This window comes from Nipponia nippon, unplaced genomic scaffold, assembly GCF_047370975.1.
Source record: "Nipponia nippon isolate SJK-2023a ecotype South Korea unplaced genomic scaffold, ASM4737097v1 scaffold_2, whole genome shotgun sequence".
Lineage (NCBI taxonomy): Eukaryota > Metazoa > Chordata > Aves > Pelecaniformes > Threskiornithidae > Nipponia > Nipponia nippon.
The window spans coordinates 107,236,266-107,262,223 of record NW_028262336.1 but is presented as its reverse complement, the minus strand read 5'-3'; the positions used below and the strand labels follow the sequence as shown (position 1 = coordinate 107,262,223).

At 38.9% G+C, this 25,958-nt stretch overlaps 1 protein-coding gene across 1 annotated transcript; it reads left to right on the top strand.

Annotated features, from left to right (window-relative positions):
- RXFP2 (relaxin family peptide receptor 2) lies at positions 1–25,958 on the top strand. Its single transcript, XM_087758761.1, is given in 21 exon segments — positions 1–45; positions 480–588; positions 2,291–2,368; positions 3,383–3,440; positions 3,442–3,492; positions 4,527–4,598; positions 5,959–6,030; positions 6,932–7,003; positions 7,747–7,821; positions 9,602–9,670; positions 10,351–10,422; positions 11,455–11,526; positions 12,844–12,915; positions 13,016–13,087; positions 18,392–18,471; positions 20,225–20,455; positions 22,241–22,548; positions 22,550–22,652; positions 24,206–24,345; positions 24,348–24,426; positions 25,732–25,958. Coding segments are annotated over 21 exon segments (2,157 nt in total).

Below are 25,958 nucleotides of genomic sequence, written 5' to 3'. Positions count from 1 at the left end.
ATGGGAAGTGGCTTTCCACATGCTCCAGCTGGAAGTTCTCTCTTCGTGAGACTTCCATTTCCCCCAGCCAGGAGCACCCAAGCACCACTTCCCTGTCCGTCCCTGGCCATGCTGCAGGGTTCTGCTTCTTAATGCTCACACCTTTGAGGAGTCAGTCTACCAGGAAAGTACATTGACAGGTTTCTTTCTGGCCAGCAATATGTTCTGCAGATGATGGGAAAAAAAGAAGAAAAACAAACAGAAACTTTAAGCTGTCTCTTCTAAATTTCAGTGGCGGTAAGCCATTTGTAGCTGAGACTGTAATGCAAGAGGTAGAACTAAAATGACATACAATGCACTTTAAAGTGAAAAATGAAAATATTCTGTCGCATGCTGTGGTCATGGTTTTATCAGGCCTTACTAATTCGAAACATGCTCTGCTATAGAGGAAATGTCTTCCCATATTTTCTCAGAATCATGGCTGATGGAAGACATTTCAGTGCCAAAAGGATTATTTTCCATGCAGAAAACATACAACGTGCCTCCCGCGGGCATTTCATTGTGATAGCATAAATGACTGCGAGAATGGTGCAGATGAAGAGAACTGTGGTGAATACTGCAACATCTGTAAGTATACGGAAACAAAATCTGGTTGTGGGATGTGCTCCACCAGCTAATACACACTGAATCACTAATAGTCGGCGGATGATCCACAAGCCTGACAAGTCTGGGGTTTTCAATGATGTAATTGAATATTTTGTTTTCTTCAATGAATGAGGGAATTACACCATGCTGGTCAGCAAAGAAAACTGACAGGGTGTCTAAAGTCATGCCCCAGGCAGACTCCACTGCTGAGATTCCTGCAGAATCCCTACTATATTATCCTCTGCTGTGGACAGTGGCTAATCACTGCAGATCTGTGTGGGGAATCCTTCAAAGTGGGTGCACGAACTCCTGCACATAACTATGGGTACTTATGCTCAGTAAGGCTTTCTACCAGTATAAGTGAAGTATTCTTATTCTATGATGATTTCAAGTGTTGTAAGATTCTTAGATATATACATATGTTGGTATATATACATAATCACCTTTGCACTTGGTGGTGATCACAGTACCATTCCTCTCTGTCTTATTGATCTCCATGCCCACTCTCAATCCAAAAGAGCAATGAGGAAGTCAGATCAATAAGACCAATCTTCTTTATGGGCTAATAAATGATCCCTATTTTGGAGCATGATTCCCTCTACATCACATGTGCCTTCTTCTGTGACTCTGAAGCATGTTGAGTCAGAAGATAATGTGTCAACTCCACTATCATCTCCTGCTTTGTATCCTCCCTCCCCACCTGCCTCCTACTGAAGTTCTCACATCTTTCACTTCCTCTTCTTCTTTCTAGGTATTTCAAATCATCCTCCTGTGCCTTTGTCCTTATCATCACCCCTCAGCTACCATCTTTGGATGTGGTCATTTGTGTTCATGACTTTCCACATTGCACCTTTCCTGTTTACTGTTCACCTACATACCAGTGCCATTACCAGCTCCAGACTGCACTCTGGTGTACTAAAACTGATTGCCCCAAAGACTGATATTCTCCACATGTAATAGAGACCCTTACCTTCTGCCAATCTATTAAAAAAAAAAAAAAAGAAGTCTAAGCTTTATAAGTTTTAACTGATTTTCTCTCAAATCTCATAGAACTTGCACAATTGCTTATACATTTAGCTGGTCCAGTAATGATCTGTTCTCATCATTTTCCATGGTTTTGCCTGAAATTTGGCATCACCAAACATAGTCATTTACTGAAACTGGTGTAAACTGTCTCGTGTTTACTGAGTCACTTTCTGACTTTCAGTCTTGTCCTAGAACACTTCCATCATCATTTGTAGATTTTCACTGTAAATAATTTGTAACTCTCCATGCTATACCATGTACTGCAGTGTGAGTTTCTCTGCTACATTAATCATTCTACTTTAGCATTCAGTTCTTTTTATCAACACATCTTCTAATAATATTTTCCATCAACATGAGATTTCTCTCTCTATTTCTCTCTCTCTCTCTCTCTGCAGTGCTTATAGTCTGCTACACTTCTGATATTCAATTTACATGAGATTTCTTAATTTGGGCTTATAATTGCTACTCATAATCAGCAGAAAAGACAATAAAACAATGTGTTTGAAGATTTAATTTTGGTTCCATCCCATATAAGAAAACACATGTACCCCACAGACAAATTGGCATTAATGTTCTGGTTTTCATTAAAAGCTGATAGACAATTTAAAGTACAGCTGAAAAATGTTAACACTTTTTATAGGAGATAATAGTGGATGGGCAAGTATCTTTGATATGGTTCATGGAAAGTCTGATTATCTGGATTTATCCAAAGAATTCTAACTTAATCTTAATGCCCTTATTAATATTCTTAAACTATTTTACACTTCTACGGCTTTTCACTGCATACATGTATTTACTATAATTATAGAGATATCTGGAATTTTAGATGTGCTCAGGGAACTTTATTACTTTCCCAGAGCTTTTTGCATGCATACCAGAGCAGAGCAGAGTAATGCAATGTGGAACTTACTTGTTAGTGCCAGGTTGCAGCTTTATAAAGTTGCAGGGAAATGGTAATTAAATTTCTGGAAACTTTTGGAAAGTCAGTATTTGTTTTCATCCCACTCAGGAACAAAAGAAAAAAGAAAGGCTTCTCTATGAGCCATGAAAAAAAAACAAAAACAAAACAAACTTGAAATGTTTTATGTTGATCCCTTCTAAAATATTTCTTCCTGCCTGCTGCTGAAGAGTCATAAACCCAAAAGCCTCAGCTCAGTCAAAGTGTTACAGCTCTGGGACAGCTCTTCAGGTGGACTGCCAAGTTGGGGTACCCAAAAAGCCCTTCCCTTAAATTCCAGAAAGCAAGGACAGTGTCTTGGCAAGCAAGAGGCAAGTTTAGATGCTGTGTTCCCTCTGGTCTGCACTAAAATCAAAGCATCCAATTTCCAGTGAAGTGTAGCAACTTAAAAAATCTGCATTCTCCAGTGGAAACTGTTCCATCAGCAGTTTCTCAGATGTTCTAATTTGTATGTATATATAAATTTATATGTCTATCAAGTACATGTTGTGTTTCAGTTACCCTTATTGTAGCTTATGGACAGTAGGGTATTAAATTTGATTTATATTTTACTTATGTTTGCTTTCAGCACATGTAAATCACTGCAGTCCTAGGAAGTGCAGCATCAGTGTTTTATAGCCTTCCTGACAGATGATCCTTACTAAGGTAATGTGAGGGTGTTGCATCTAGATGTCCAATCTCTCTCTAAGAAGAGGTCTCAGAATGACAATCCCTCTGATCAGATGTACTTGGTGTATATGTAAGACATATTCACTTAATAATTCCTTTTCCCACATCTCCACCAATACTCAGAAGGTCACAGCTGCATGGAAACAGAACTAGAATGTGCTGCTGTTAAAGTCTGTTCCATTTGTTTCAAGTAATGTAACCCTCCCATAAGCAGAGTTCCCTTTGCTCTCCAGCATAAAGCTGTTTTACAGAGATGCCTAAACACGCTTTGCATAGTGCTAGACTTCCTAGTATGGGCCCTCTGCATTCAGAGACTGCAGAAAAGGTTGACCCACTATAGATATTTACTAGGTGATTTACGAGTATGTAGTGAATGCTGTGAGCATTTTGCTGCAAGGCCCACTTCAGTGTGGAATTCATCTGCCAAAATAGATGTGTCAAACCTGTCAACCAGCCATCTAATACAGGTCATATGAACTGCACACAGAACATGTTTACTTCTCTCCTCTAAAGAGAGCTTGGGGTGTTAGCTGAGATGTGCATTTTGCAGTGTAGTGTTTACAATTCGGTGAGCAGAAAGCTATTTGGGTTCAACATTCCTATTGCTTAAAGCCTGTCAGCCCCAGGCCACTCACTAAAGATCACTGGTTGTGCAGGCAGCATTGGGGTAATGAGCACCCGCCACATATTGCTGAACTTACTTACCAAAGCAGGAATTTCAGGATTATTGGTTCTTAATGATGACTGACAGCTCCCTAGTTCATTTTGCTAGCTCCAGTCCTACAGGTTGTCGAAATTTATATATGGCTGAATACTTGTTAATATGAGAAATTCTCAAAGATCTGTCTGGATTACAGAAGGAAAATATTTAAAAGAGGCCAGTCTTAAAATTTTGTAATGAAGTTTGCTGCCTTCAGCTAGCTCGTTCAAGCAGTCAAGTACATTTACTTTCCAAACAGATCAAAGGGAGGCCTGTCTTCTCCCAGCTAATCCCAGGAGGGCACTCAAGCTTCATCTTGGGATTTAAACAGTAAGGACAGATGACAAAGAAGCTGAGGTTACCCAGGCTTCACAGGCAAGGTAATGCACCCAACGTGCTGCAGCTGATGTAACGTATGGAATGTGCCCAAAGTCCTTTCCGGGCTCTGACCCTGTGTCAGCTGCACCCAGGTGTAAGGTCTGATTTTTGACAGTTGCAACACTGACCAGTTAAGACCTAATTTAAACATCAGTTACCGATTACTTTTAGGTCGCTCACACACAACCTGATCCATTCTCTTCCAGATTAAGTTTTCAGCAAGCGTACAAAGGTGAAGAAAATGTGAGTATCTTGACAGTTCATTAAATTATTACATGAGCCCTGGAGTATATAGAATGAACAAAATCAATACAGAGTCACCTGTGTGATCACTTTTTAAACAGTATAGCACAGCATTTGCCTTTGAAATTCATGTTTTGACCATGCTGGTCTTCCAGTGTAGCCAGATGTGCACAGATGCAGGCAGTTTTGTATGCAATACACAGAGATCTAGTCTTGCTCCCTGCCACAGAAAAATGAGTAAGCAGAAAATAAGTCTGTCTAATAAGAAATACCACCATTTTGTCATGAAACTGCACCTTACTGTTTTAAAAGGTTAAATAAAGCATCTTTTTTATTTTTCCCCTTTTTTCTTTCTTTTTTGTTACTAAGCTACCATGGAAACCAATTGAAAATTTATGCAAGTAGCTGTACACATGGCAAGTTCTCCTGTGTAGTCAATCCTCTCACAGACCACTAGCACATTTTTTTTTCAAGCTGGGTGGTGTCTTCCATGTTCTTTATATAGTAGGATGGCCTTTTTACTGGAATTTGACTTGGAGAACTTTCAATACAGCTTCCTCCAAGTTCTTGTAAGAACTAGTCTGACCTTCATCGAGCTATGAAGAAGGAAGGCGTTCATATATATTACATTGTCAGGTAGAATGACTTGTGTCCTTTTAAAATATGGCTGTTGTTAATAAAATAATGTTAATAAAATTATAATGTTGTTAATAAAATAATGTTAATAATGTTAATATATTAATGTTAATGTTAAAATAATGTTAATAATGTCAATAAAATAATAATGGCTGCCTTCCATCCAAAAGCGGTTAGCAGCCTGCAAGAACAACAGTCATGTGAAAGGACTGTAACATTTGAAGAGTAGGCAGAGTGCTAGAACCAATTTTATATAAACAAAATATACATGCCACTAATTTTCAGCTGAGATGCATCAGCAGGTGCAACGTATGATAGCATAAGTGTGCCAAGAAGGATGGGTAGTGATGGTTCACATTTAATAAAATTTAAAATAATACACCTGTAGGCTGGAACAGTATTGGCTTTTCTCCCCAGCCTCCAGTGCTTTCTATTTTGTATCTTATTTTTTATACTCGATCTTCTATTCCAAAGGCATGACCAAGAAATGGGACATGACATGCCCTGGAGACAAACACATACTGAATAGCCTCAAAGAAGTCATTAGAAAGTTCTGTTCTGGTGGAAAATATTGAATCTGACTTCAGTGGTGTTACACCAGGCATTAATTTAGTTGTGTGCTTAAAATGGCAGAAGTGGATAAATATGGAATTATAAAACATTCTCATTTCTAAGAAGTTAATGAATCATGATTATCCTAGCTTTCTTACCTTACCTGTACCAGATTTCTACAACACAATTGCATTCAGACAATATCAAGGAAAGCATTCTTTGGACTATGCAATCTTCAGAAATTGTGAGTACGTTATTGCTCTATTTTGGCTTTTTAAATAACTGATTGCCACTTGGGTATCACAGAGCAACCAGCCTTCCACAATCCAGGAAATGGCATCTAAACTTCAGCCTTTCAAAGTCTTATCCAACCACCATTCCGTATATTCCAGTAGCTCGAGACAGATGTGAGCACTTCCTAAATTTGAACTCTTGCTGTGACTCTAATTGCACACCAGGGCAAAGACAAATCACTGAACTTCTTTTTGTATCATTATCAACCCGTTATAAACTTCATTTAGTATGTGTACCTGACACTGCCTCATTAGTTGATGTTCACAAACCATATTGGCCAAATTTTTCAAATGTCAGTATTATTTACAGCATTATTAGATACCTGGGTAACCCTGCCACTTCCAACAGCTCATACAAGCTCAGTGCCTTTGAAAATCAGGTTAATCTTTTCAGTTCCTTATCAAGTTTTGAATAAGCTACAGGTATTGACTTTGATAGATTACCATATATAAATGCAAAGCATTTTTACTATGTCTGCCTTGGTCTAGGAAGCATAATACCTAGGCAAAAGTTGTCCATTGCATCATAGCAAAACACATCCATCCCAGTGCGTTGCAAAACTATTCATAAAAGCACATTTTTAATGCTTTACCCAGCATCATTCCATGTATAAAATATTTAAAGGATTAAGTCAAATGCCCTTGCAGTAACAGACAGCCTTTTATGAGATAGAAACATTAAAATACTTTCACTCAGTATTTTAAAAGCAAATATTGCTTGTCACAGTTCTTTATCTTTCTGGTTGTTCTCATCAACTGTCTGAAAGGTTTCTGCTTCCTCCCTTTAGAAGTAGTCTATCAGTTTTTAGATAGTGTTATTCTAGCTTCCGTGTTATATGTTTTTGTCAACAGGTATCTCAGTCATAAATGTATCACTAGTTTGAAACCTGGGGTATTCAGAGATATACACAAATTGAAATGGCTGTGAGTACCCACTTTCTCCCTGTCTGTAAAAGCACCATTCATCACTGGCAGTGCGTGTGTTTATGGCATTGATCTAAAAAGAAAGGAACAAGGCAATAAAGCTATGTCTGCAAATGACAATGAAGGGCAATGAAGCTGGTGAAGGGTCTGGAGCACAAGTCTTATGAGGAGCGGCTGAGGGAGCTGGGGTTGTTCAGCCTGGAGAAGAGGAGGCTGAGGGGAGACCTTATCGCTCTCTACAACTACCTGAAAGGAGGTTGTAGTGAGGTGGGGGTCGGTCTCTTCTCCCAAGTAACAAGCGATAGGATGAGAGGAAATGGCCTCAAGCCGCGCCAGGAAAAACTTCTTCACCAAAAGGGTAGTCGGGCATTGGAACAGGCTGCCCGGGGAAGTGGTTGGTATCCTGGAGGTATTTAAAAGATGTGGAGATGTGCTGCTTAGGGACATGGTTTAGTGGTGGACTTGGCAGTGTTAGGTTAACGGTTGGACTCGATAATTTTGAAGGTCTTTGCCAACCTTAACGATTCTATGATTCTATGACATTCTGCCAAAAAAATTAGATTGACTACTGCACCTTGCGACTCCTTATCACTCAGGTTATGTTTCAGGTTCTAGAGATAATAACTAGGTCTGGTTATTTTGGATTTGCAGAGGAAAAGCTCCCTCATGATTTCCTTATCTGTCATTTTTTCATTGTTTCTTTACAAGGATTGGTGACGTAGTAAACTATTATTTCTTTCCAGAATTCTAGATTATAACCTAATAGTGAAAATTTCACAGCAGTTATGTACTGGGCTAAAGCCTTTTTTTTTTTTTCAGTAAGTACTGCTCTTGCACATTTTTATATTGGTACTGTTCAATATCTAAGTAACTTTCCTTTCTGTCTTTCTGTTTTTCCTCCAAATTCTTTTCTTTCTTTAAGACTTTCAAACATCTTCTTCATGAAGGAATCATGCTTGTCAACTCCCCATACTTACCACGTCTGGATCCAAATTTGGATCTGGATGTCTCATAGGCAACTTCCATGCTATGACTATCTTTACTAGGTTTCTGTTAAAACTAAAGCACATTCACAAAGTTGTAAAACTGTTTAGAATCGTATCTCTCTTCTCAGAACGCCTACAGAAAACTCACAGTCTAAACTGGAAATTCTTGGATACAACCAGCAGACACCTAGCATCTCCTTTTAGAAACTGAAACAGTATTTAGGTACTTGAACAATTTCCCAGACAATTTCCTATGACTATAACAGAAAATTCCATATAAGGCAGAGCTTACGGTAAGTGGGAAGGAGATGTGAAGTCCTAGAAGCATTTTCCATCACCCTACTCAAGTAAACCAGCAACTGAAAAGCATAATCTTGGTCTCTTAGAAAAGCTAGCGGCTGTTTTTAATAGTATGCAGGGAAATAAATTATTTGGGTTTGCTAGCAGAAAATTTTTTGCTACTAGTCCCTTGGCTCAGGACAAAGAAAACGAAAAATTTTGTGTCTTTAATGACCCTTGACTCAACTGTCTCAGCCAAGCTCGTGGTGGGCAGCCGCTGGCATCAGAGCTGGCACCAGTAGCCTTTGGACCAGGTTCCACAGAGTGACCACTGAAGCAGTGGATTGGGCAGGAGCTGAAATAACTTTACACCTTACCAGCTCCCATGGGAGTTTGAAGAAGGTCATAGCATGTGTGGAAAACATACTGATGTCCTGGTTTTGGCTGAGATGACAGAGTTAATTTTCTTCCTAGTAGCTGGTATAGTGCTGTGTTTTGGATTTAGTGTAAGAATAATGTTGGTAACACACTGATGTTTTAGTTGTTGCTAAGTGGTGCTTACACTGGTCAAGGACTCTTCAGCTTCCCATGCTCTGCCAGGTGCACCAGAAGCTGGGAGGGGGCACAGCCAGGACAGCTGACCCAGACTGGCCCCAGGGCTATTCCATACCGTATGCCGTCATGCTCAGTATATAAACTGGGGGGAGTTGGCTGGGGGGCAGCGATCGTTGCTTGGGGACGGGCTGAGCATCTGTCAGCAGGTGGTGAGCAACTGCATTGTGCATCACTTCTTTGTATATTCTTTTATTATTATTATTGTGGGGTTTTTTTCTCTTCCTCTGCTATGCTATTAAACTATCTTTATCTCACTTTACCTCAACCCATGAGTTTTACTTTTTTTTTTTCGATTCTCTCCCCCATCCCGGTGAGGGGCGGGGAGGGTGAGCAGGCGGCTGTGTGGTGCTAAGTTGCCAACTGGGGTTAAACCACAACAACTGAGAATGGAAATTATTGAATGAACAGATTTTTTTTCTGAGTTTTTCAATTTAGCATATTTCTTGGTCATTCAATGTATCCATTGCTTATAAATAAAATAGATTAATAAGCGAGTACCAAAAAATAACTGTTTCTGCTATGTTTTGCTACTGGTAACTTAAAAAATCTTTTTTTCTTGTGTAGTTTCTGTAAAATCTAAATTTACCTTAAATTTCAAAGCAATGTAACTAAATCTAATCTTGGATTCATCTCTCAAAAGTTTACATTTGCATATCTTTCTGACACTTATATATTGTGCTATGAAGTATGATAAAACATCTTGTTTTAATTTATGAAGATCAGTGATAAACAATTCACTTGAGACTCTACCCAAGATCTGTACTCAAATGTCATTACCTTGATGTAAGTAAATTATGCAAAAAATTCATTTGATAAATGAATATATCTTTTTCTGCACAGATAAAAAAATTCATCTTTTGTTTATTCTATTAGACCAAGGCACTTTTAAAGGTGTGACATTCTAACAAAAAGTATAACCTTGCCAGAGTTGAACCTCACAGTGTTTCAAATAGCTGTCTACAAATGGCTGTCTACACAGTCCTCTGCCAACAGAAATCTTTAGAGCTGCTTCTTGTTCTCGTGGCTCTCATGAGTTTAGCAAAATCCTGTCTTTCACTTTAGTTTCTCAATGAAAATTAAATCAGTTATTGTGAATGCATGTTTATCCTAAGTTATACTTAGGATATATATGTTACAACTAAATGTAAAATCTCCACCTAATGGTCTCTATGTATCCTGATACACAGATTACACATAAGAAATGCCAATGTATTAGCCTATTATTGCTGAAATGGCTGTCGAACTTGGCCAGAAACAGAGATGAAATCACAATATAGGAAAGAATATAATTCGCTTTGTTTGATATTTACATTCATATTCAAAACTAGGTAATAAATTGGGGCTAATTTTGTAAGAAATAAATAAAGGAATGTCAAAAAAAAAGAAGACTAGCCCAGAACCTAAACTCCCTCCTGCAAAACTACTACACAACTCATGAATAAAACCACTTTCCTTATTGTTATTCAGGGATCTTGAACGCAATCATATTAAGGCCCTAACTAATACCACCTTCCTGGCATGCGATGCACTTACCGTATTGTAAGTAAAAGATGTACGGAAGTAAAGCAACAAAAACCTTTTGAATATGTGTGACTCACAGTCCTCAACACAGTATTTGTCTCAATGTATAAAGCCTCATCAGGACAGTTGTGCTTCTGTCAAGGAGGTATTCTTTACAATTAATTGAATTACTGTATGCGCAGTCACATGGCACATTTTGGCAATTGTCACGATCACTTTTTTCAACAAACAGAATAAGAAATAGGAATACTGTATTATTTCTGCCTTGTGATCAGATCATGAGCACCGGGGTGCTTTTTAAATTCCACTAAATCCTGGGAGTTGCAATCTGATCGCAAAGCAGAAACAATATAGTATACTTGTATCTCAACCTGCAGATATTTTTTTCTTGTTGAATCCATTCCTCCTTCAGACTGGGTCTTCCCCTTGCAGGGAACCTGAGCAAAAAAAAATTGCGTTGCTGCTAAAATTAAATATATTGGTATACAGTAATAACTCACATTTATAACTTATTTATATTCAGCTATATTTCATATAATACAGAGGACAGGAAAAGCAGAATCTGAAGGACGATCATGTTCATGAAGAAAAAATTATACAGGTTAAGAAAAATAAAATGCTTCTTGATGCTATACATGTGGTGCCTTACCAGTAAGGAACAGGAATTCCCTGCAGTGGGACTGTATCAATCGCAGTGAGAGCAAAAGCGAAAAAAAGCTAAATTTGAACATGTAAAATTTCTATCTGGATAGCAAATCCCAGAGCCTTTAATCAAGTAAAATTCCGTATTGCTTTTTACCTTGTAAATTGCTTGTTTTTAATTAAAACTAAGGAAAGTTTTACTTAACTACTTACTCTTGTGTAGGTTTCTCTTGCACTGACTAGAATAACACACCTTGTTATGGCTTGGAAAAATTAACCAGGGTTCTGCGTAACTTCTAACACACTAGAAAAATAAAAAGCCAAGTAGTCATACTGAAACATGAAATTAGCACTCCAGAATAAATTGAACCATTAAGTACTTATTCTAAGATATGTTTTACTTCACAGGTTTCTTCATGGAAATCAAATTTGCTTGCTGCCTGCAAATACCTTTTCCTCATTAAAAGATTTGGTGGAATTGTGAGCTTTCCAAAAACTATTTTTAAATTACAGAGTGTGAGCTATTACATGCCTGTAATCTGTGAATGTATTGCACTTTTCCAGCCCAAGGTGAGGCAGGAGGCCATGCAGAATCAAAGGCAGAAGGACAGAAAGGTACCTGGGAAGAGGGAGCTGCAGGTAGTGCTTCGGGCAGCATCACGGGGAGGGGGCAGACTTATTCCAAGACCTCCTGGGTTTTACAACAGAGATAGCTGTATGGGCTGCAAATCAAGGTCTCTCTCTGCCCCAGCGCCCATTGGGCTCCCTCCCTTCCCAGCATACGAGTGCCCAGCTTCACCTAGGCCCTCTGGAGCCAATACTACATTTTTCAGTTGCTTCGGCTCACACACTGAGGGCATCTGTATTTTCTGTACAGTCTATAGAAAGATAGCTAGGGTGGCATCTCTGTGCTGTGGAGGTGAACCAGTCTCTCCCAGTAGCTGTTTGGGGAACTGAGGCACCTACTTTAAGATCTGAGACTGCCACTTCCCTCAGGGATAAGCGTGTATGCATTAGGCTCATCTGCATATAAAGTAGTCACACTGCATCTGGGTTTTGGTTGCCTCATTATCTGGCATGACATGTTTAGGCAGAAACATAAACCAGCTGCAGAAGGTGTAGAAGTGGAAAAGAGAAGGGAAAGCTTGAAGGAGAAGGGGAGCTGTCAGTGACTGGAGTGACATGAGTGATTGAAACAGGCTGCTGCTGTCTGTGCAAGGAGAGCAGCAACTGATGTTATGTGTTAAAGACACTGATTTGCTGGCATGGCAAGAACTCATTCACTAATTCCGATCTTCAGCGTTGAAATTACTGTCGGATTTTTTTTAATGTGTTCTTTTTTTCTTTGTTTTTCCATGTTCTACCTATATTAAATGTGAAAGCTTCACATCTATGTAATTAGGCTTTGATTCATCTCACCTCTCAGCAATGATTAAGTTCATAAATTATAGAGAAGCCCTCAGGTAACCAGGTTTCCAAATTAGATACCTCAGCTGAATTAGTTATGATGAATCAGAGCTAAAATGATCCATGTTTAGCGATCACCAAACATCAGTGCCTGTACCGACTGGCTTCAAAGTGACTTATGGATAAAATCAGAGCAGAGCAAGGAAGTATTGGATGAACTGAAGTAATGACAAAAGATAATTTTGCTGCTATTAAAATTTTAAGTAAGATAGCATGCCTCCTCACCTATAAAAAGGAGAAAATCTGAGTCTTAGCTTAAAGTTTGTATTGAAAGGGATGGGCAGAATACTAAGGATGAACCTGATTGCTTTTGTTCTCTATTTCTCCAAGGGATCTGTCCAGCAACATGATAACAAAATTATGACATTTTATTTTTATAGACCTGAAGTATTTACAAAAGCTGGAAGTTATAAATGAGAATTCCTAACTGAATTTAAAAATGTAATAATTTAGCTTGTCTTTTTCCTGAAATAAAACAAGGAACAGTTTATCTTTCTTTTAGCAATCTGTCTTTCAATCTACTTTCTCACTTCTCTGAGGATCGCTTCGAAAACCTTCAGCAGCTTCAGTCACTGTAAGTAAAAGCTGAAATATTTTACTAACATAGTGCACTAAATGATATCTTTTCTTTCCAGAAGAAATATTCATCAATTACTAAAGCCATGTGAAGTATTAATTGCCATTCTATCAGATGCTGAATGTGCTTCAAATTTCTATTCCTACAGGACTGCTCAACACCCTGAGGTAGCAGGCCAAAATACATGAATGACAGCCATACAGTTTGCTCAGTTTTACCGCTATTCACAAATTATAAGCCTAGGAGCAATCAAAACACATAAATTAAGAACAAATTACACAACAAGCACAGCTAGGGCACCTGGGCAGATAAGGGCATAAGTAAATGGTAACAAGTATTTTAGAACTTCTATAAACTCTCCCTTGCAGTGGTTCATAAAATACTCACTCCACAGGGCTGATGATTCAGCCACATTTTTTTTTTTAATTAAGTATTTTACACAAAGCTCAAAATCAGAAGTTTTCTTATTTCTTATTTAATTTGCAAAGATTCACCCTCATCTGAAAGTAGATCTTATAATTTCATTGGATTCAGAGTTGAAAAGCAAGACTATAATTTCTTTTTTAAAATTGTCATTCTGTGCCGTATGGCTTTTTCTTAAAAAGCTGTCCAAAAGAAGAACCAAATGTTATTTTTAAATTCATGCTTTTTTTTTTGTTAAGCAAAAGCAAAAGATCCTGAATTAATCTGAATGATTAATCTGAACAGCTTTCCTGCAACTCGTTGTTTGACAATTTTCTCCTGTGCCACACAGTGAATACTGTAAGTCAACACACAGGTAACATTCAGTTCCTTTTTGTCGACCCCTATATGTTAAGTGTCCAAGGGTAACCAAGGTGAGCAATGTGTCTTAAGTCATTACAGTAAGAGCAAAATTTAGGAGATGATTGGTTCAGTTGCCCAGAGGTGAGATGTCTAGTGCTATCTGACATCCCTACAGCATTCCCACTCCAGAAAGTCTTTGGTCTCTCATGGGTCCTGTGTCATGTCTGCCTGCCCACACGGATGTCTCACATACCACAGGACACACCAAATAATACCAGACAGAATATTATTCTGGAGAGCCATTCAGCAAACCCAAAGCTAGTCTAGGTTGAGATAAGCCATTCTCCAGATCCCAGTGACTGTGTTCACCCAGGCTTACTAAGTTGCCCACAGATAGGAGTCTGATGCTGTTGGAGATGCCCTTGCGTTTCTATCCCGCCTGGCCATCACCTGCTAATCCAGAAGGCCACAGGTCTCTTGTAGGTCTTGTGTCTTATCAGTCAGCTCTACATGGGCATCTCAAATGGGAATCTCCAGGGTTAGTTATGTGGAGTTAAGTCAAATGTTTTTTGACAGATAACTGAGGCAATCATGCGGCAGTTGTGCCAGAATAACTTCCTTTTAGACTCTTTTTGACGTGCATTACAGCCCTTTGTTTCATTATTATGCACAGAATTAAATGCAGCAAATATCAATATTCTAGTCCATAAGCCACCACAGGGACAAGACAATAATCCTAAGACAGGACATCATTTTGAAATATGGATGGAGACATGCTCTGCTGCTATATAAACCTTGACCAGAGAGGAAAAGTGTAGTTATTTCAATCTGAGAGCACATTAACTGTGATAGATATGGTAGTGCCACTGTACTAGTACCACCTGCCTGCCTGTCAAAATGATTGTCTGATCTATGTTTCCAACTCAGAACATGTAGCCCAGGAGCAAAGACTGTAAGATAGACATAATGTCACACCCCACCCCACCCCCACCAAACCTAACTGGGCTAGAATTAAGCAGAACAAAGCAATCTCAGTAATCACTCATTTTTCCAGAAGCCTTGCTGACAGGATGACAGGCATTCTGTTTCATGGGATAGACAGTATATTATCCAAAAAAGAGTTTTTACAGTTTAAAATCTTATGGAAAAAAATGCCACCTGGCTTGGCCCAGACAAGATCCAAACCAAATCCTCAAATAAAATTTGAAATTCTTGTCAAAAAGAATCTCCTCTGTGTTTTCCTAGAAGCAAAACAGACAATACATCAGGTTCTCTAACCACAGTGAAAAGAGATAATTTCACAAGGTCTCTTCAGTGAGCTGGGAATAGCTGAGGCAGGAACACCTACCAGGTCCTTTGGAAATATAGGAATCCCTGATCCCGGATTAGGTATCAAAGGCATGTCTGCCTTCGGACCAAAGCTCTGGAGTTTACAACTTGGGATTTAATCTTTTCCTATAATGGACATGAGCACTCTCATGGTCTTATTGGTACAGCCATAGCAATAACACTGTTTGTGTTGGTCATGAGGCCTGGCTAGACGCCACACACACATTTTCATATCTGTCAGAGGTTGCCTGCAGTTCTGTTTCTGGTACCTGTCACAAACGCAGAAGTTGTCACTCTTGTCTTCTATTGCGGCTTTCAAATTCAGCCTTTCCTTTCCATTTTACCAGATGAAGGTGTTTTTTCTAAACCTTGCTTGGAATCCTTGGATGCAGTTTCTTATGGATATAAGTTATTTTTCTCCTTTCATCACAGTCGTTTCAAAGGAATATGACAATCCAAGTGCTTTCTATCTAAGCAGATCACCTGACTTGGTAATTTTGTTATTTTTCTTTTTTGTTCAATTGTGATGTTTCCCTTTTCTAAAACACAATCAGAATATATCATCTGTACTCTGCCTTGCCATTGCTGTGCATCAGTTTCAGGTTATGCCAGCTGCATCATAGGAATAGAAGAGTTTTGGGTTTTCATGTTACTAGAGCATCATTGACAAGATTTCAGTTCCTCTCACTCTTCTAACATCTCACGCACCTTTCCCTAAAATATCACCTGTGCAGATAATGTGTCAAATCCCTTGAAATGCTATTGCCCAACAGGAGAGGTGAAAATGATACACTGCAGTCCAAGTATGCCGGTACCTGCACTGAGTGATACTGCAATGGACTCACTCAGTATCGCAGGTTTCTGTTAGCGTTTTTGCCTCTATCAGGTGGCTGTGGTTGGCTTTGATTATGCCAGGAGTTTCTCCTCCTGTTTGTATCACAGCTAATCAAAAAACTATTCCTGTGACTTCTTTTCTTTTTCTGTTATAGCCAAATGTGCAAAATAATGTTCTCTCCCTGTTTCTGGCCTTATTGGGTTTGCTAATCCTCCAGCACATGCCCTCCTGACACTGAATTTGTAGACTGAAGGTCTGTTGGGATGCTGCAGAATGAAGCTTTGCTTTCAGACACTTCAGGAAATGCTTACTGAATACATTCAGTACACAAAGTGTCCTTTCATGGCTCTATCATCATTAGGATTTTTATCAAGTTGAATGCTTTTAAGGCTCTCAGTGCCATTAACTGTTTTGCTTGCATGCATGTAATATTATACAAACCTTTTCCTTTTACTGACACTTAATATCGCATTTCCCTGATGTATGGAATGTATGTCCTGCCCAGCCAGCAAGTCCCATTGAATCATGCCATGTCACAGACACTGGAAGGGCTATATTTCTCCATTATTTTGTTTTCAGGGTTCATTTTAATTGTCATTGGCATTTCATCAGGATCTGTTTGGATAGTTACATACACCCAGTGTTGTCCTGTTCTTGTTTGTATTACAGCAGAACAGAAGTCCAAACTTTGTATAACTTTTCTGCTTAGAGGAGTCCCTGGTTGCCTGCCTGTACCTCTACACCCTGTGCTTTCTTCTTGGCACGCTATGTGGGCAAAGCAGGTTGCCTCATGGCACTCCATATGAACAGTTATCAATGCTCTGCACCTCTCTTGCCTCATGTAAGGCAGTCGACGTCTGCTGCAAACACACCACATCTGCCCTTAACTATATCCTTCTCCTTCGGTTCTGTGCTCCTCTGTCACTCTTGGGGTGGGAGGGAGGAACGTACCTGCACACTAATCATCCCTGTCTCATCACATGCATGTCATGACTAGTCCTAGTAGGTGTCTTTGGTCCCTAGGCTCCAGTTACGCTAGCAAATATAACTGTCTGGCCTAACTAGCTCACAAGGGACAAAAAATGAGGCAGTATGGATAGCTGCCTACACCCGCGTCTTCGCCCTCTTCATTTTACCAATTCAGATATAAGCTGAATGTTTTATGTGGTCTGGTTATTCAAACTAATATTTTATAATGTTAAATTTTCTGATATATTTTAGTCTATTTTTCTAAAGATTTCTTCTCTGTGAGGTTCCCTCTACAGTCAGCAGACAAAAAGAAACCATGCAGGACAAGAGTCATTTAACCTAGCCGTGTCCGAGGAGATGCTTCTCTCCACTGACACTAAAGGAAACTTAGCTCCAGTGAGGAGGTCTAATGTCAGGTGAAACAAAACCCAACCCAGATGCCTGAATCTCCAAAATTAAAAAATAAAATAAAAAAATAAGTCATCTTAGTACTTTGGGTGGCTAATACAGGAAGGCCCAGGTCCTCACCTGCAAACACACACTCTTCAGTGATTTGTACTCCTAGTTGTACAGAGCGTTGATGAATCGTTCACTGCTGCAGCTTCTGGGCAGCTAGTACCTATGGTTTGTGCAAATTCCAGAAACGTGACAAAATATTCAGCTTCCCTCAGCCTGCTAGACTGTCCGTCCTTCCAAAGGGAGGTCTGTCTGTATTGTCTATAGCAGCTGCTTCCAGTAATTCAAACCCGAAAGATCTCCAGTGTCCTTGTCTTTCCTCAGCAGGCCCACAGCTACCTCCCACTACTTTGGATTTCTCATCAAAAGCTTGCAGGTCAATCTTACCTTGAACAATGGAGGGGAATTCTCACTTCCCCAAGGAAAAACTGAGAGAATTATACATTTTGCCTTCTTGTCTTATTTCTTTCTCTCTTCTGATTCTCATAGCAGAAGCTGTCTTTTATCCCTGCCTGTTCTGGGCTTATTAGTGCTTTCAGTTCTGTGATTCCTTTGTTAGTCGGAAGGCCCTCTGGCCAAGGTTTATAATAATAAGATTTTAAATCACACTGCTGTGAGCAGGGTAGCTTAGCACCCAGGGAAAGTGATGAAAACCTGTGCAAGTCACTTCTTGTGCTTCCCTTAATGGATATTGCATCGGTTGTTGAATGGTGTAACTACAAAGGGAGCTCCGGCTAAATGCACATCCCCACAACACAATCTTCCAGTAAAAAGCTCGATGTGATGAACAGTCCTACTGAATGTAGTCAGGATTTTTCCATGACATAGTTTCTTTGAGACCTATGATTTAAGAAAAGGCTTGTTTGTGTAATTGGAAATTTGATGACTACAGGAAGCCCTATTTCTTATAATTTATTTACAGCTCATAACATTTACACATGTTACAGATACCTGGAAATGATTGAGATTCTAAATATAAATGGAAGAATGTTTCAACGTATGAGGAACCTCTCCCACATGTATATATGCAAAATAAAAGAAAAGATCATTAAGGGGGTGGGAGGTCCATATAAAAATGTCCAAAACCATCCCAGGGTGTTGCTTTTCCATATTAATTCCACTGGTAGCTCAATTTCTGCAAAAAAAATAGATGAAATGTTTCACTATTTTAAACAGAGAAAGGAAACAGGCTCCTCATTTTGTTCCCTCATTTCTAGACCATATCACATCACTTCTTTTTCTGCCCTTCACACTTCTTTTTCTGGCTGAAGCAGAATAAATAAAATTGTTTGCTTACTTGGGAGTTACTGTAGCCTTAAGCTTAGCAGGCAGAAGTAGAATACCTCATTTATGTGCACCCAAATTGGGAACTGAGTTAAGAAACAGAAGAGTGATTATATATTTTGGACATGAATAAAAGCCATATATGTTCATAGAGAAGATAGAATGTGTGCTGTATAGACATCTTAATTCGCAGTCATAAAGCATGCCCTTTTCCTTCACAGTATGTCACAGCTACCTGCCAGTAACACCAGGTGCCTCTGAACTACAATCCCTGAGCTGAGGCAAAGGGCTTTAGGAGTGTCACACATCCACACTTAGAATCATAGAATCATAGAATATCCTGAGTTGGATATTAAACCACCCAGGATACATACTCAAATGTCTCTTGCCTCTCTAAATAATTAAAGTGCCATTCTTGATGAGAAATCTTCAGGCTTATTTTTTCCTTCTGGTTTTGGTCTTTCAGTCTGGAATTGCTCCCAAATATTTATATTTGCTTATTCTATGCCATGAATGTAAGCATCTTCTTCAACTGTGCAATGTTCTTTCTGACTTTATTTCTAAAGAGCTTATATTACAGTCTTTCCTCCACTCTTTATTACTTCTTGAAAAATAAAACTGAAATCAGCTACTGTCCACTTATTTACCAGCAGGTGGTGGATACAATCAATAGGACTACATCAACATGCAGAATTTGATATATCATTGTTCATATATTTCACAGTTATATCACATCAGAGTTTTATTTGCAGATCTATCCTTCATGTTTTATTTTTTATATATACCAGAACATATTTTTAAATCTTGTAGAAGTCAATGGGATGTAAGGATACATTTCAAAACAACCCTGCTCTTGTAGGCTTTACGGTATTAGAGCCTTTATGTCCTGTCCCACAAGCCTTCTTTATGAGTGCACTGTCACTGAAGCAGGGAACTATTTATTTGAATAATGGTCAAGGAAGTGAAAAATTTAAGATGTGATAATGTTCATTACCAAATTTAAGTCATTCCACAGAAATTCTACAATTTGTTAAGGCAGGCAAAATCCTTCTGCCAAGGACAGTAAAAGATCTGCTTTTGAAGCACCTTAGTATGAAGAACATCCACCTGCACACTGACAACAAACTAAGAGTAGCAAAGCAAAGCTCTTAAAAGATGTGTGAAAACAAAAAATACACCAGCTCTGACCATTTCTCTCAAGTCCTACATGAACAAAGGGCAGTGCCCTAATTGCATATTACAGCAACCTGAAGGAAATCACAGGTGATTGCAGCCACTACCCCCAGCATCGTTACTGGGGATCAAAAGTGTATGAGCTGCTATCAATGTCCTAAATCCTCCTTTGATTTAATACGTTTCACAGCATACCCCTTATATGCACTAGGAATTATTTCTCCTCTTCCAGCTCCTTGCACCTACTTGCAAAACTGGTACATAACGGTGACATTGGCTTGTGTTTAATCAGCAATATTACAGGTTCATTTCTTTACATTCAGCTACTTCAAAAAGTTTCACTTATTGCTTCTATGCGGTTCATGTGTGACTATGCACATCATTAACAGATGGGATTTCATCATTTGAAGATCTCTTAGCTGACAATGTTCTGTGAGTATTTGTGTGGGTCATAGCTTGTGTTATATGTTTTGGAAATCTTGTCATCAGAATGAGATCACTTATCAAAGCAGAAAATGACATGTACACCATGTCTATCAAAATTTCCTAAGTATGTATTAAAGGTATTCATAATACATTGATTTGATTAGTACATTAATAAAATTAATATATTAATATGGTATTGTATACTACATTATGACATTATATTATATATAATAAGTAACATTATGTATATTCCAATAATTTCAGTTTGCATTCTAGACACATACGAATTTCAAAACATTTAAAAATATTATGCATTATCTATTTTTGCATTATTTTCTGATATTCTAAATGAAAGTGAGTGTCAAAAAATAACCAGGGTCCTTCAATTCCTTGACTTTGGGCAGTCAAGATGTGTATAAAAAACTTAAACATTTTACTTTATTAATTACTACTATTCATTCAGCATTAAAGATTACGGATGAGTTAGCTAGTGTTAGACTACTTGCTGTCTGAATTTATTTTGTGATGTGTCAAATCATCATATCTCCTTTTTTGGCACAGGAACTAATAAGTGCTTCTGATATTTTTGAATTGGATATTTCAAAATGTGAGTACTTCCAAATGATTGCACCATACCCTGTCCAGCTGTTGTTCGAAGATTAAGAATCTTCGAGCCAACAGAAATGTGGGACCAAATCCACACTTGCTGTGGCCAAATCCTACTTCTTTGCAAGCTTATGGTGCAATAGTGTGACACTGTTTTCTGGTGACTAACCCTTTAAAAACATATGAGATCTATTATTACTTCTCCTCTCTTTGTTCCAGTTAGCCAAGTCTATAGACGCTGCTTTCTGACCGCATGTTAACTTCACACAGGAAAGATTTTATCTTGTGTGACTTCAGACGCTTGCAGTGCAGATGTCCGTGAACTAGTCACTTTGCACTCTCTAGTCAATGAATCGTGCAATTTACCTAATTCTAAAAAAGACGTCCAAAGTAGGTCTAATGGATCATGTCCCAAAAGTATCTGTTGACTTCATTGACTGTAAAGACAGCCAAGGCACAACTAATTCAGATCTTCAGCTTTATAAATGGCTGAAGTCAGGTAAAATGAATTTGCCTTGTTAGTAGATACATATCGTGAATGTATAAAATCAGAAGTAAATCCCAGGCAAGATATCAGAGATCTTTTGTGTATTTATTATATAGCGTCATGTATATACTATATAGTGCCATAGACCTGCCAGGTCTTCCACACTCTGCCCGAGACTCTTGCAGCTTGCTCCTGGCTGAAACTCTGCCGCTGCAGTATCCGTACCCTGCGCAGTGCCCAGACACTGCTGTACCCCCTCTCCAGGCCTGGCTGCCTGTGTGACAAATACAGCCATTGCAGTCATTCAATACTCACTGACAGGGTAGTCAGGCACTGGACCAGGCTGCCCAAGGAAGTGGTGGAGTCCCCATTCCTGGAGGTATTTAAAAGACGGTTAGATGTGGTGCTTAGGGACATGGTTTAGTGGTGGACTTGGAAGCGCTAGGTTAACAGTTGGACTTGATGATCTTAAAGGTCTTTTCCAAGCTAAATGATTTCTAACCTATGATTCTATAATATTTCGCTGTCTGCAAAAGCCACCGTGCTGGCCACAGCCAGGGAGCTTGACTCCAGATTGTTGCATGCTCATGGGAGCCCTCTTCAGCAACACCTCCACTCTTGTATCCTGACACCAGTTTCCACTCTCCCGTTTGTGATCAGGGGGCTCATAGCCCCACAGCATGTGAATTCTGATGCCGCGATCACACGGTTAAATTATTTTTGAATGCCAGCTAGAGTTTGGTTAAACATAAAAGTATACTACATATAGAGCACTTCATTGATATTTTTCAGCAAATTCTGAAATCTGTTTCTTCAATAGGTGCTGATTGTCTTATGGGGGTGTATTTGTTCTTCATTAGAGTTTTTGAAGTTAAATACCATAGACAGTATGAAAAATATGCTGTGCTGTGGATGGTAAGTTTACCATGCCATATCATGGTGTTCATCACCATGCTATCTACAGAGGTCTCAGTCCTGTCGTTGACATATCTCACCTTAGAAAAGTATTTAGTGATTGTCTTTTCCTTCAGTAATATTCATCCTGGAAGGCAGCAGACAGTAGTGATTCTTATATCCATATGGATTGCTGGGTTTGTCATAGCAATAATCCCATTCTAGGATGAGGACTTTTTTTTGAAATTATTATGGGAAAAATGGAGTTTATTTCCCATTGAATTCTGATCAAAGAGAAGAAATTGGAGGCAACAGGTATTCCCTTGGTATTTTTCTTGGTAAGTTTAATTTTTAGTATGCTATACTTACTGATTAATACTATTTTACTAGAAAAACTGGCAGTCAGTCTACAGAGCTTTCACTGATAGATGTACTTTTCACTACACTATCAATGTTCGTGTTGTAATACTTCCCAAAGGCCCACAAAAGGAGCAGAGCCTCATGTGCTGTGTGATGGCTGCACACTTAAAAGGGTCCGTGTCACCTGAAGAGTTTAGTATCTAATTTTAACAAAACACAAGCGAGTGAAACAAAGAAAAGGAGAATACATAGAAGGACATAGTAATTTGAATAGCAATGAGGTAATGAAATTACTTAGCCCAATGGTTTGAAACCTTTTCATTTTTATAAACTGGCAAAATCAGCAACCTTCAACTATTACTCAGTGTAGTCTTCACTGGATTGCAGAAAACGGTGATAATATAAATAGTAAGTAGAGCTATACGTGCATTATACTGGCAGGGGATAATGATTAAACAGATACATATATATATATAAAATAAACTGGAAATGAACAGGATAAAGCCCAGAAACTTCAGCCTGAGATACGTATGAGCTGGTCGTGCTCAGCCTCAGAGCACTCACTCACAGCAAGGACTGAGAATTATTCAAACTATTACCAAACGATCTTCTCCCTGACCTGCACTTACAGAGACATAGGGGTTATTTTGCCAGTATATACACATTTAACAGTTATTCCTCATTTTATCTCTTGATATCAAAAAGACGAAAAAGCTACATACCAGAAGATAAAACTAGTTTTTTAGAATTACACTGAGTAGAAAGTAAAAAAGGCAATGCCCATGCCCAATCAGGCTCATGTAGTGATTTCGCATCAATAAAATTATTATATCACACTTTTCAATCCTTTTAGTTTGTTTCAATCTGTATTTCTGAGCAAGAGCCTGTTTTCAGGTGCTGGCATCTTGACATAAATGGCTCTCAGCTATTTATCAGAGTACTCCAGTCAAAGGAGTTGCCATCTGATGAACTGTTAAAAGCCTTGCTCTGCAACACACTGCAGTGCAATTAAAATCCAAGTTGCACAGCTTGCTCTGCACATGTTCTCCCATCAGTAATTTGGGATGGATATTTATACAGAACCGAGGAAGCCAGTCTGAAATGAACACATGGCTCAGATCGGTTTGTCACTTTGCTGGGGAATATGTTGTTCTTTCCATATTACGTGAGAGTCCTGCAGGTGGTTTCTGTTTTGGATTTACTGCAGCATTTCTAGTCAGGAGACCCGATCTCTGTGGAATCACGAGCCCACCCATACTGTGCATTAACTGTGTTTCTATAGTAACTTCTTACAACTTATTCGCATCTCACTGTGTAACAGATGGGAACACGTGGTATGTGAGCAGGCTGTGTGACACTAGACGATATTGAGGAGCTGTTTCTAGCATAAAATTCTATCAGTATACTACAGATACATTAATGTAAAAATTATAACAAAATAATGGAAGAGAATGAAACAGAGAAGTGGTCAGGAGAAAGGGAAGAGAGGAAAGACTCAATGCCATTTGTTTCGAATCTTGTTTCCCCACAGGTGTGACCCTGCTAGCCTCCATCATCATGGTGTTTTCATAGGTCAGCACGTTTTGTTCTGTTCAAAAAACTGCCCTTCAGTCATCAGGAGTCCAGCGTCACGTTCGCAGGGTTGTTGCTGTTGCCAATCAATATTTTTTTTAATAGTATCCACTGATGCCATCTGCTGGATTCCTGTCTTTGTCATTGGAATCCTCTCCTTATTCCAGGTGGAAACTCCACGCAAGAGTGTGATTTCTTTTGTTAAGCATTCATTTCAAACCAAAACAATTCTGCCAGAGGAATTCTAGCTAACCATGGGTGAAGAGTAAGTATTGCCCGAAATATTTTACTTTTTCTATGTTCGGAAATTGACCTTTAAAGTACATACATAACATCTTCAATCCATGTATGTAGGTGAGAACCAGACTAAGCTATCCAGTGAAGAGGTTCTCCTCTGCTACAGCTGCAAAATCCCATGGTAATATGTGTGAATAAGTCCATTAGTTTAATCATCAGGGAAACAAAATTATAACAGGAAGGACTTTAAGCAACCCAGACACCACATTTATAGATGCCGGCAGTGATTTCCAGGGGGTCCTGAGGAGGCTACAGGCCCTCCCTGCTCCCGCAGGGCAGCACACACTCTCCCCTCCCAGCCCGCGGAGCAGCTGTATGTACAACCTCATAGCTCTCCATCACTGCACTGGTTATATGCAGCCCTGCGAACCTTGCAGTTGCTAACAGATAACGTGGTAATAAAGGCATCCTGCTCTCCCACTATAATTCTAGAAAACTGATGCCTCATGTTCATAGAAAATTGGGTAAATAATTCTCCATAATATGAAAGGCATGAAAGAAATATAGTAAATTGTCAATGATTTTATCGTAAAACCTATTTAGCCTCATTGGGAGCATTGAATTCCATTTGCCTAACCAGGAGAAAAGTGATTACATGTAAGTTGTTAAAAATAAAACACGGACATCATGAGGGTGTTCAGAAGATGTACAACTGTGGCTGGCATGGGATTCACGATGGTGAGGCTCTACACAGCTCAGCTCATGGTCCTCTGAGCAAGTCGCTTCGCCCCTCTGTACTCCAGGTTCCCCTCTGTAAAATAATAATGATAGCTTTTGTAAGGCACTTTGAAACCTACTGATGAAAATTGCCATATAAAAAATAGGTATGCAATTTGGATTTATATTAAATACTATCCTAAAGAGAGACAGACTTCAGCTCATGTTTAGTGCTTTTATTAAATTCCAGTAGATAGAGAAAAAGACACTCTGGTGAAAATCTGGTTTTTTTCCCCTTCTTATGAAAACCCTTGGTGAACTCAATGAAAATCACAATGAGCAATGTTGAATTCAACCCTCTTTCTTATAAAAATAATACTATGGTAGCATTCCACAAAAAATGACATAAAGTAAAAAAAAAAGTGACATAAAGTAAAATAAAGGACATAAAGTAAAAATGACATAAAGACGCATTTGCTTCTTTAGCTTTCCTGCAACAGAGCATACAAAGTATTTTACCTTTGTTCCTAGACACTATCCCTTCCTGGATAGTGACATTTGTTCTGCCAATACGCAGTGCCCCAAAGCCCATTCTCTATACTCTCACAACTAGTTTCTTTAAGGAGAAGTTGAAGCAGTCACTGGACCGTTATTGAAGGAGGGCAATTTTCAAAAATGATGAAAAAACTTTGGCCACTTCAGTCACATGGGCAGATGATCCCCTCACCCATAGCTCTTCATTTATGCTTGGATTTTAA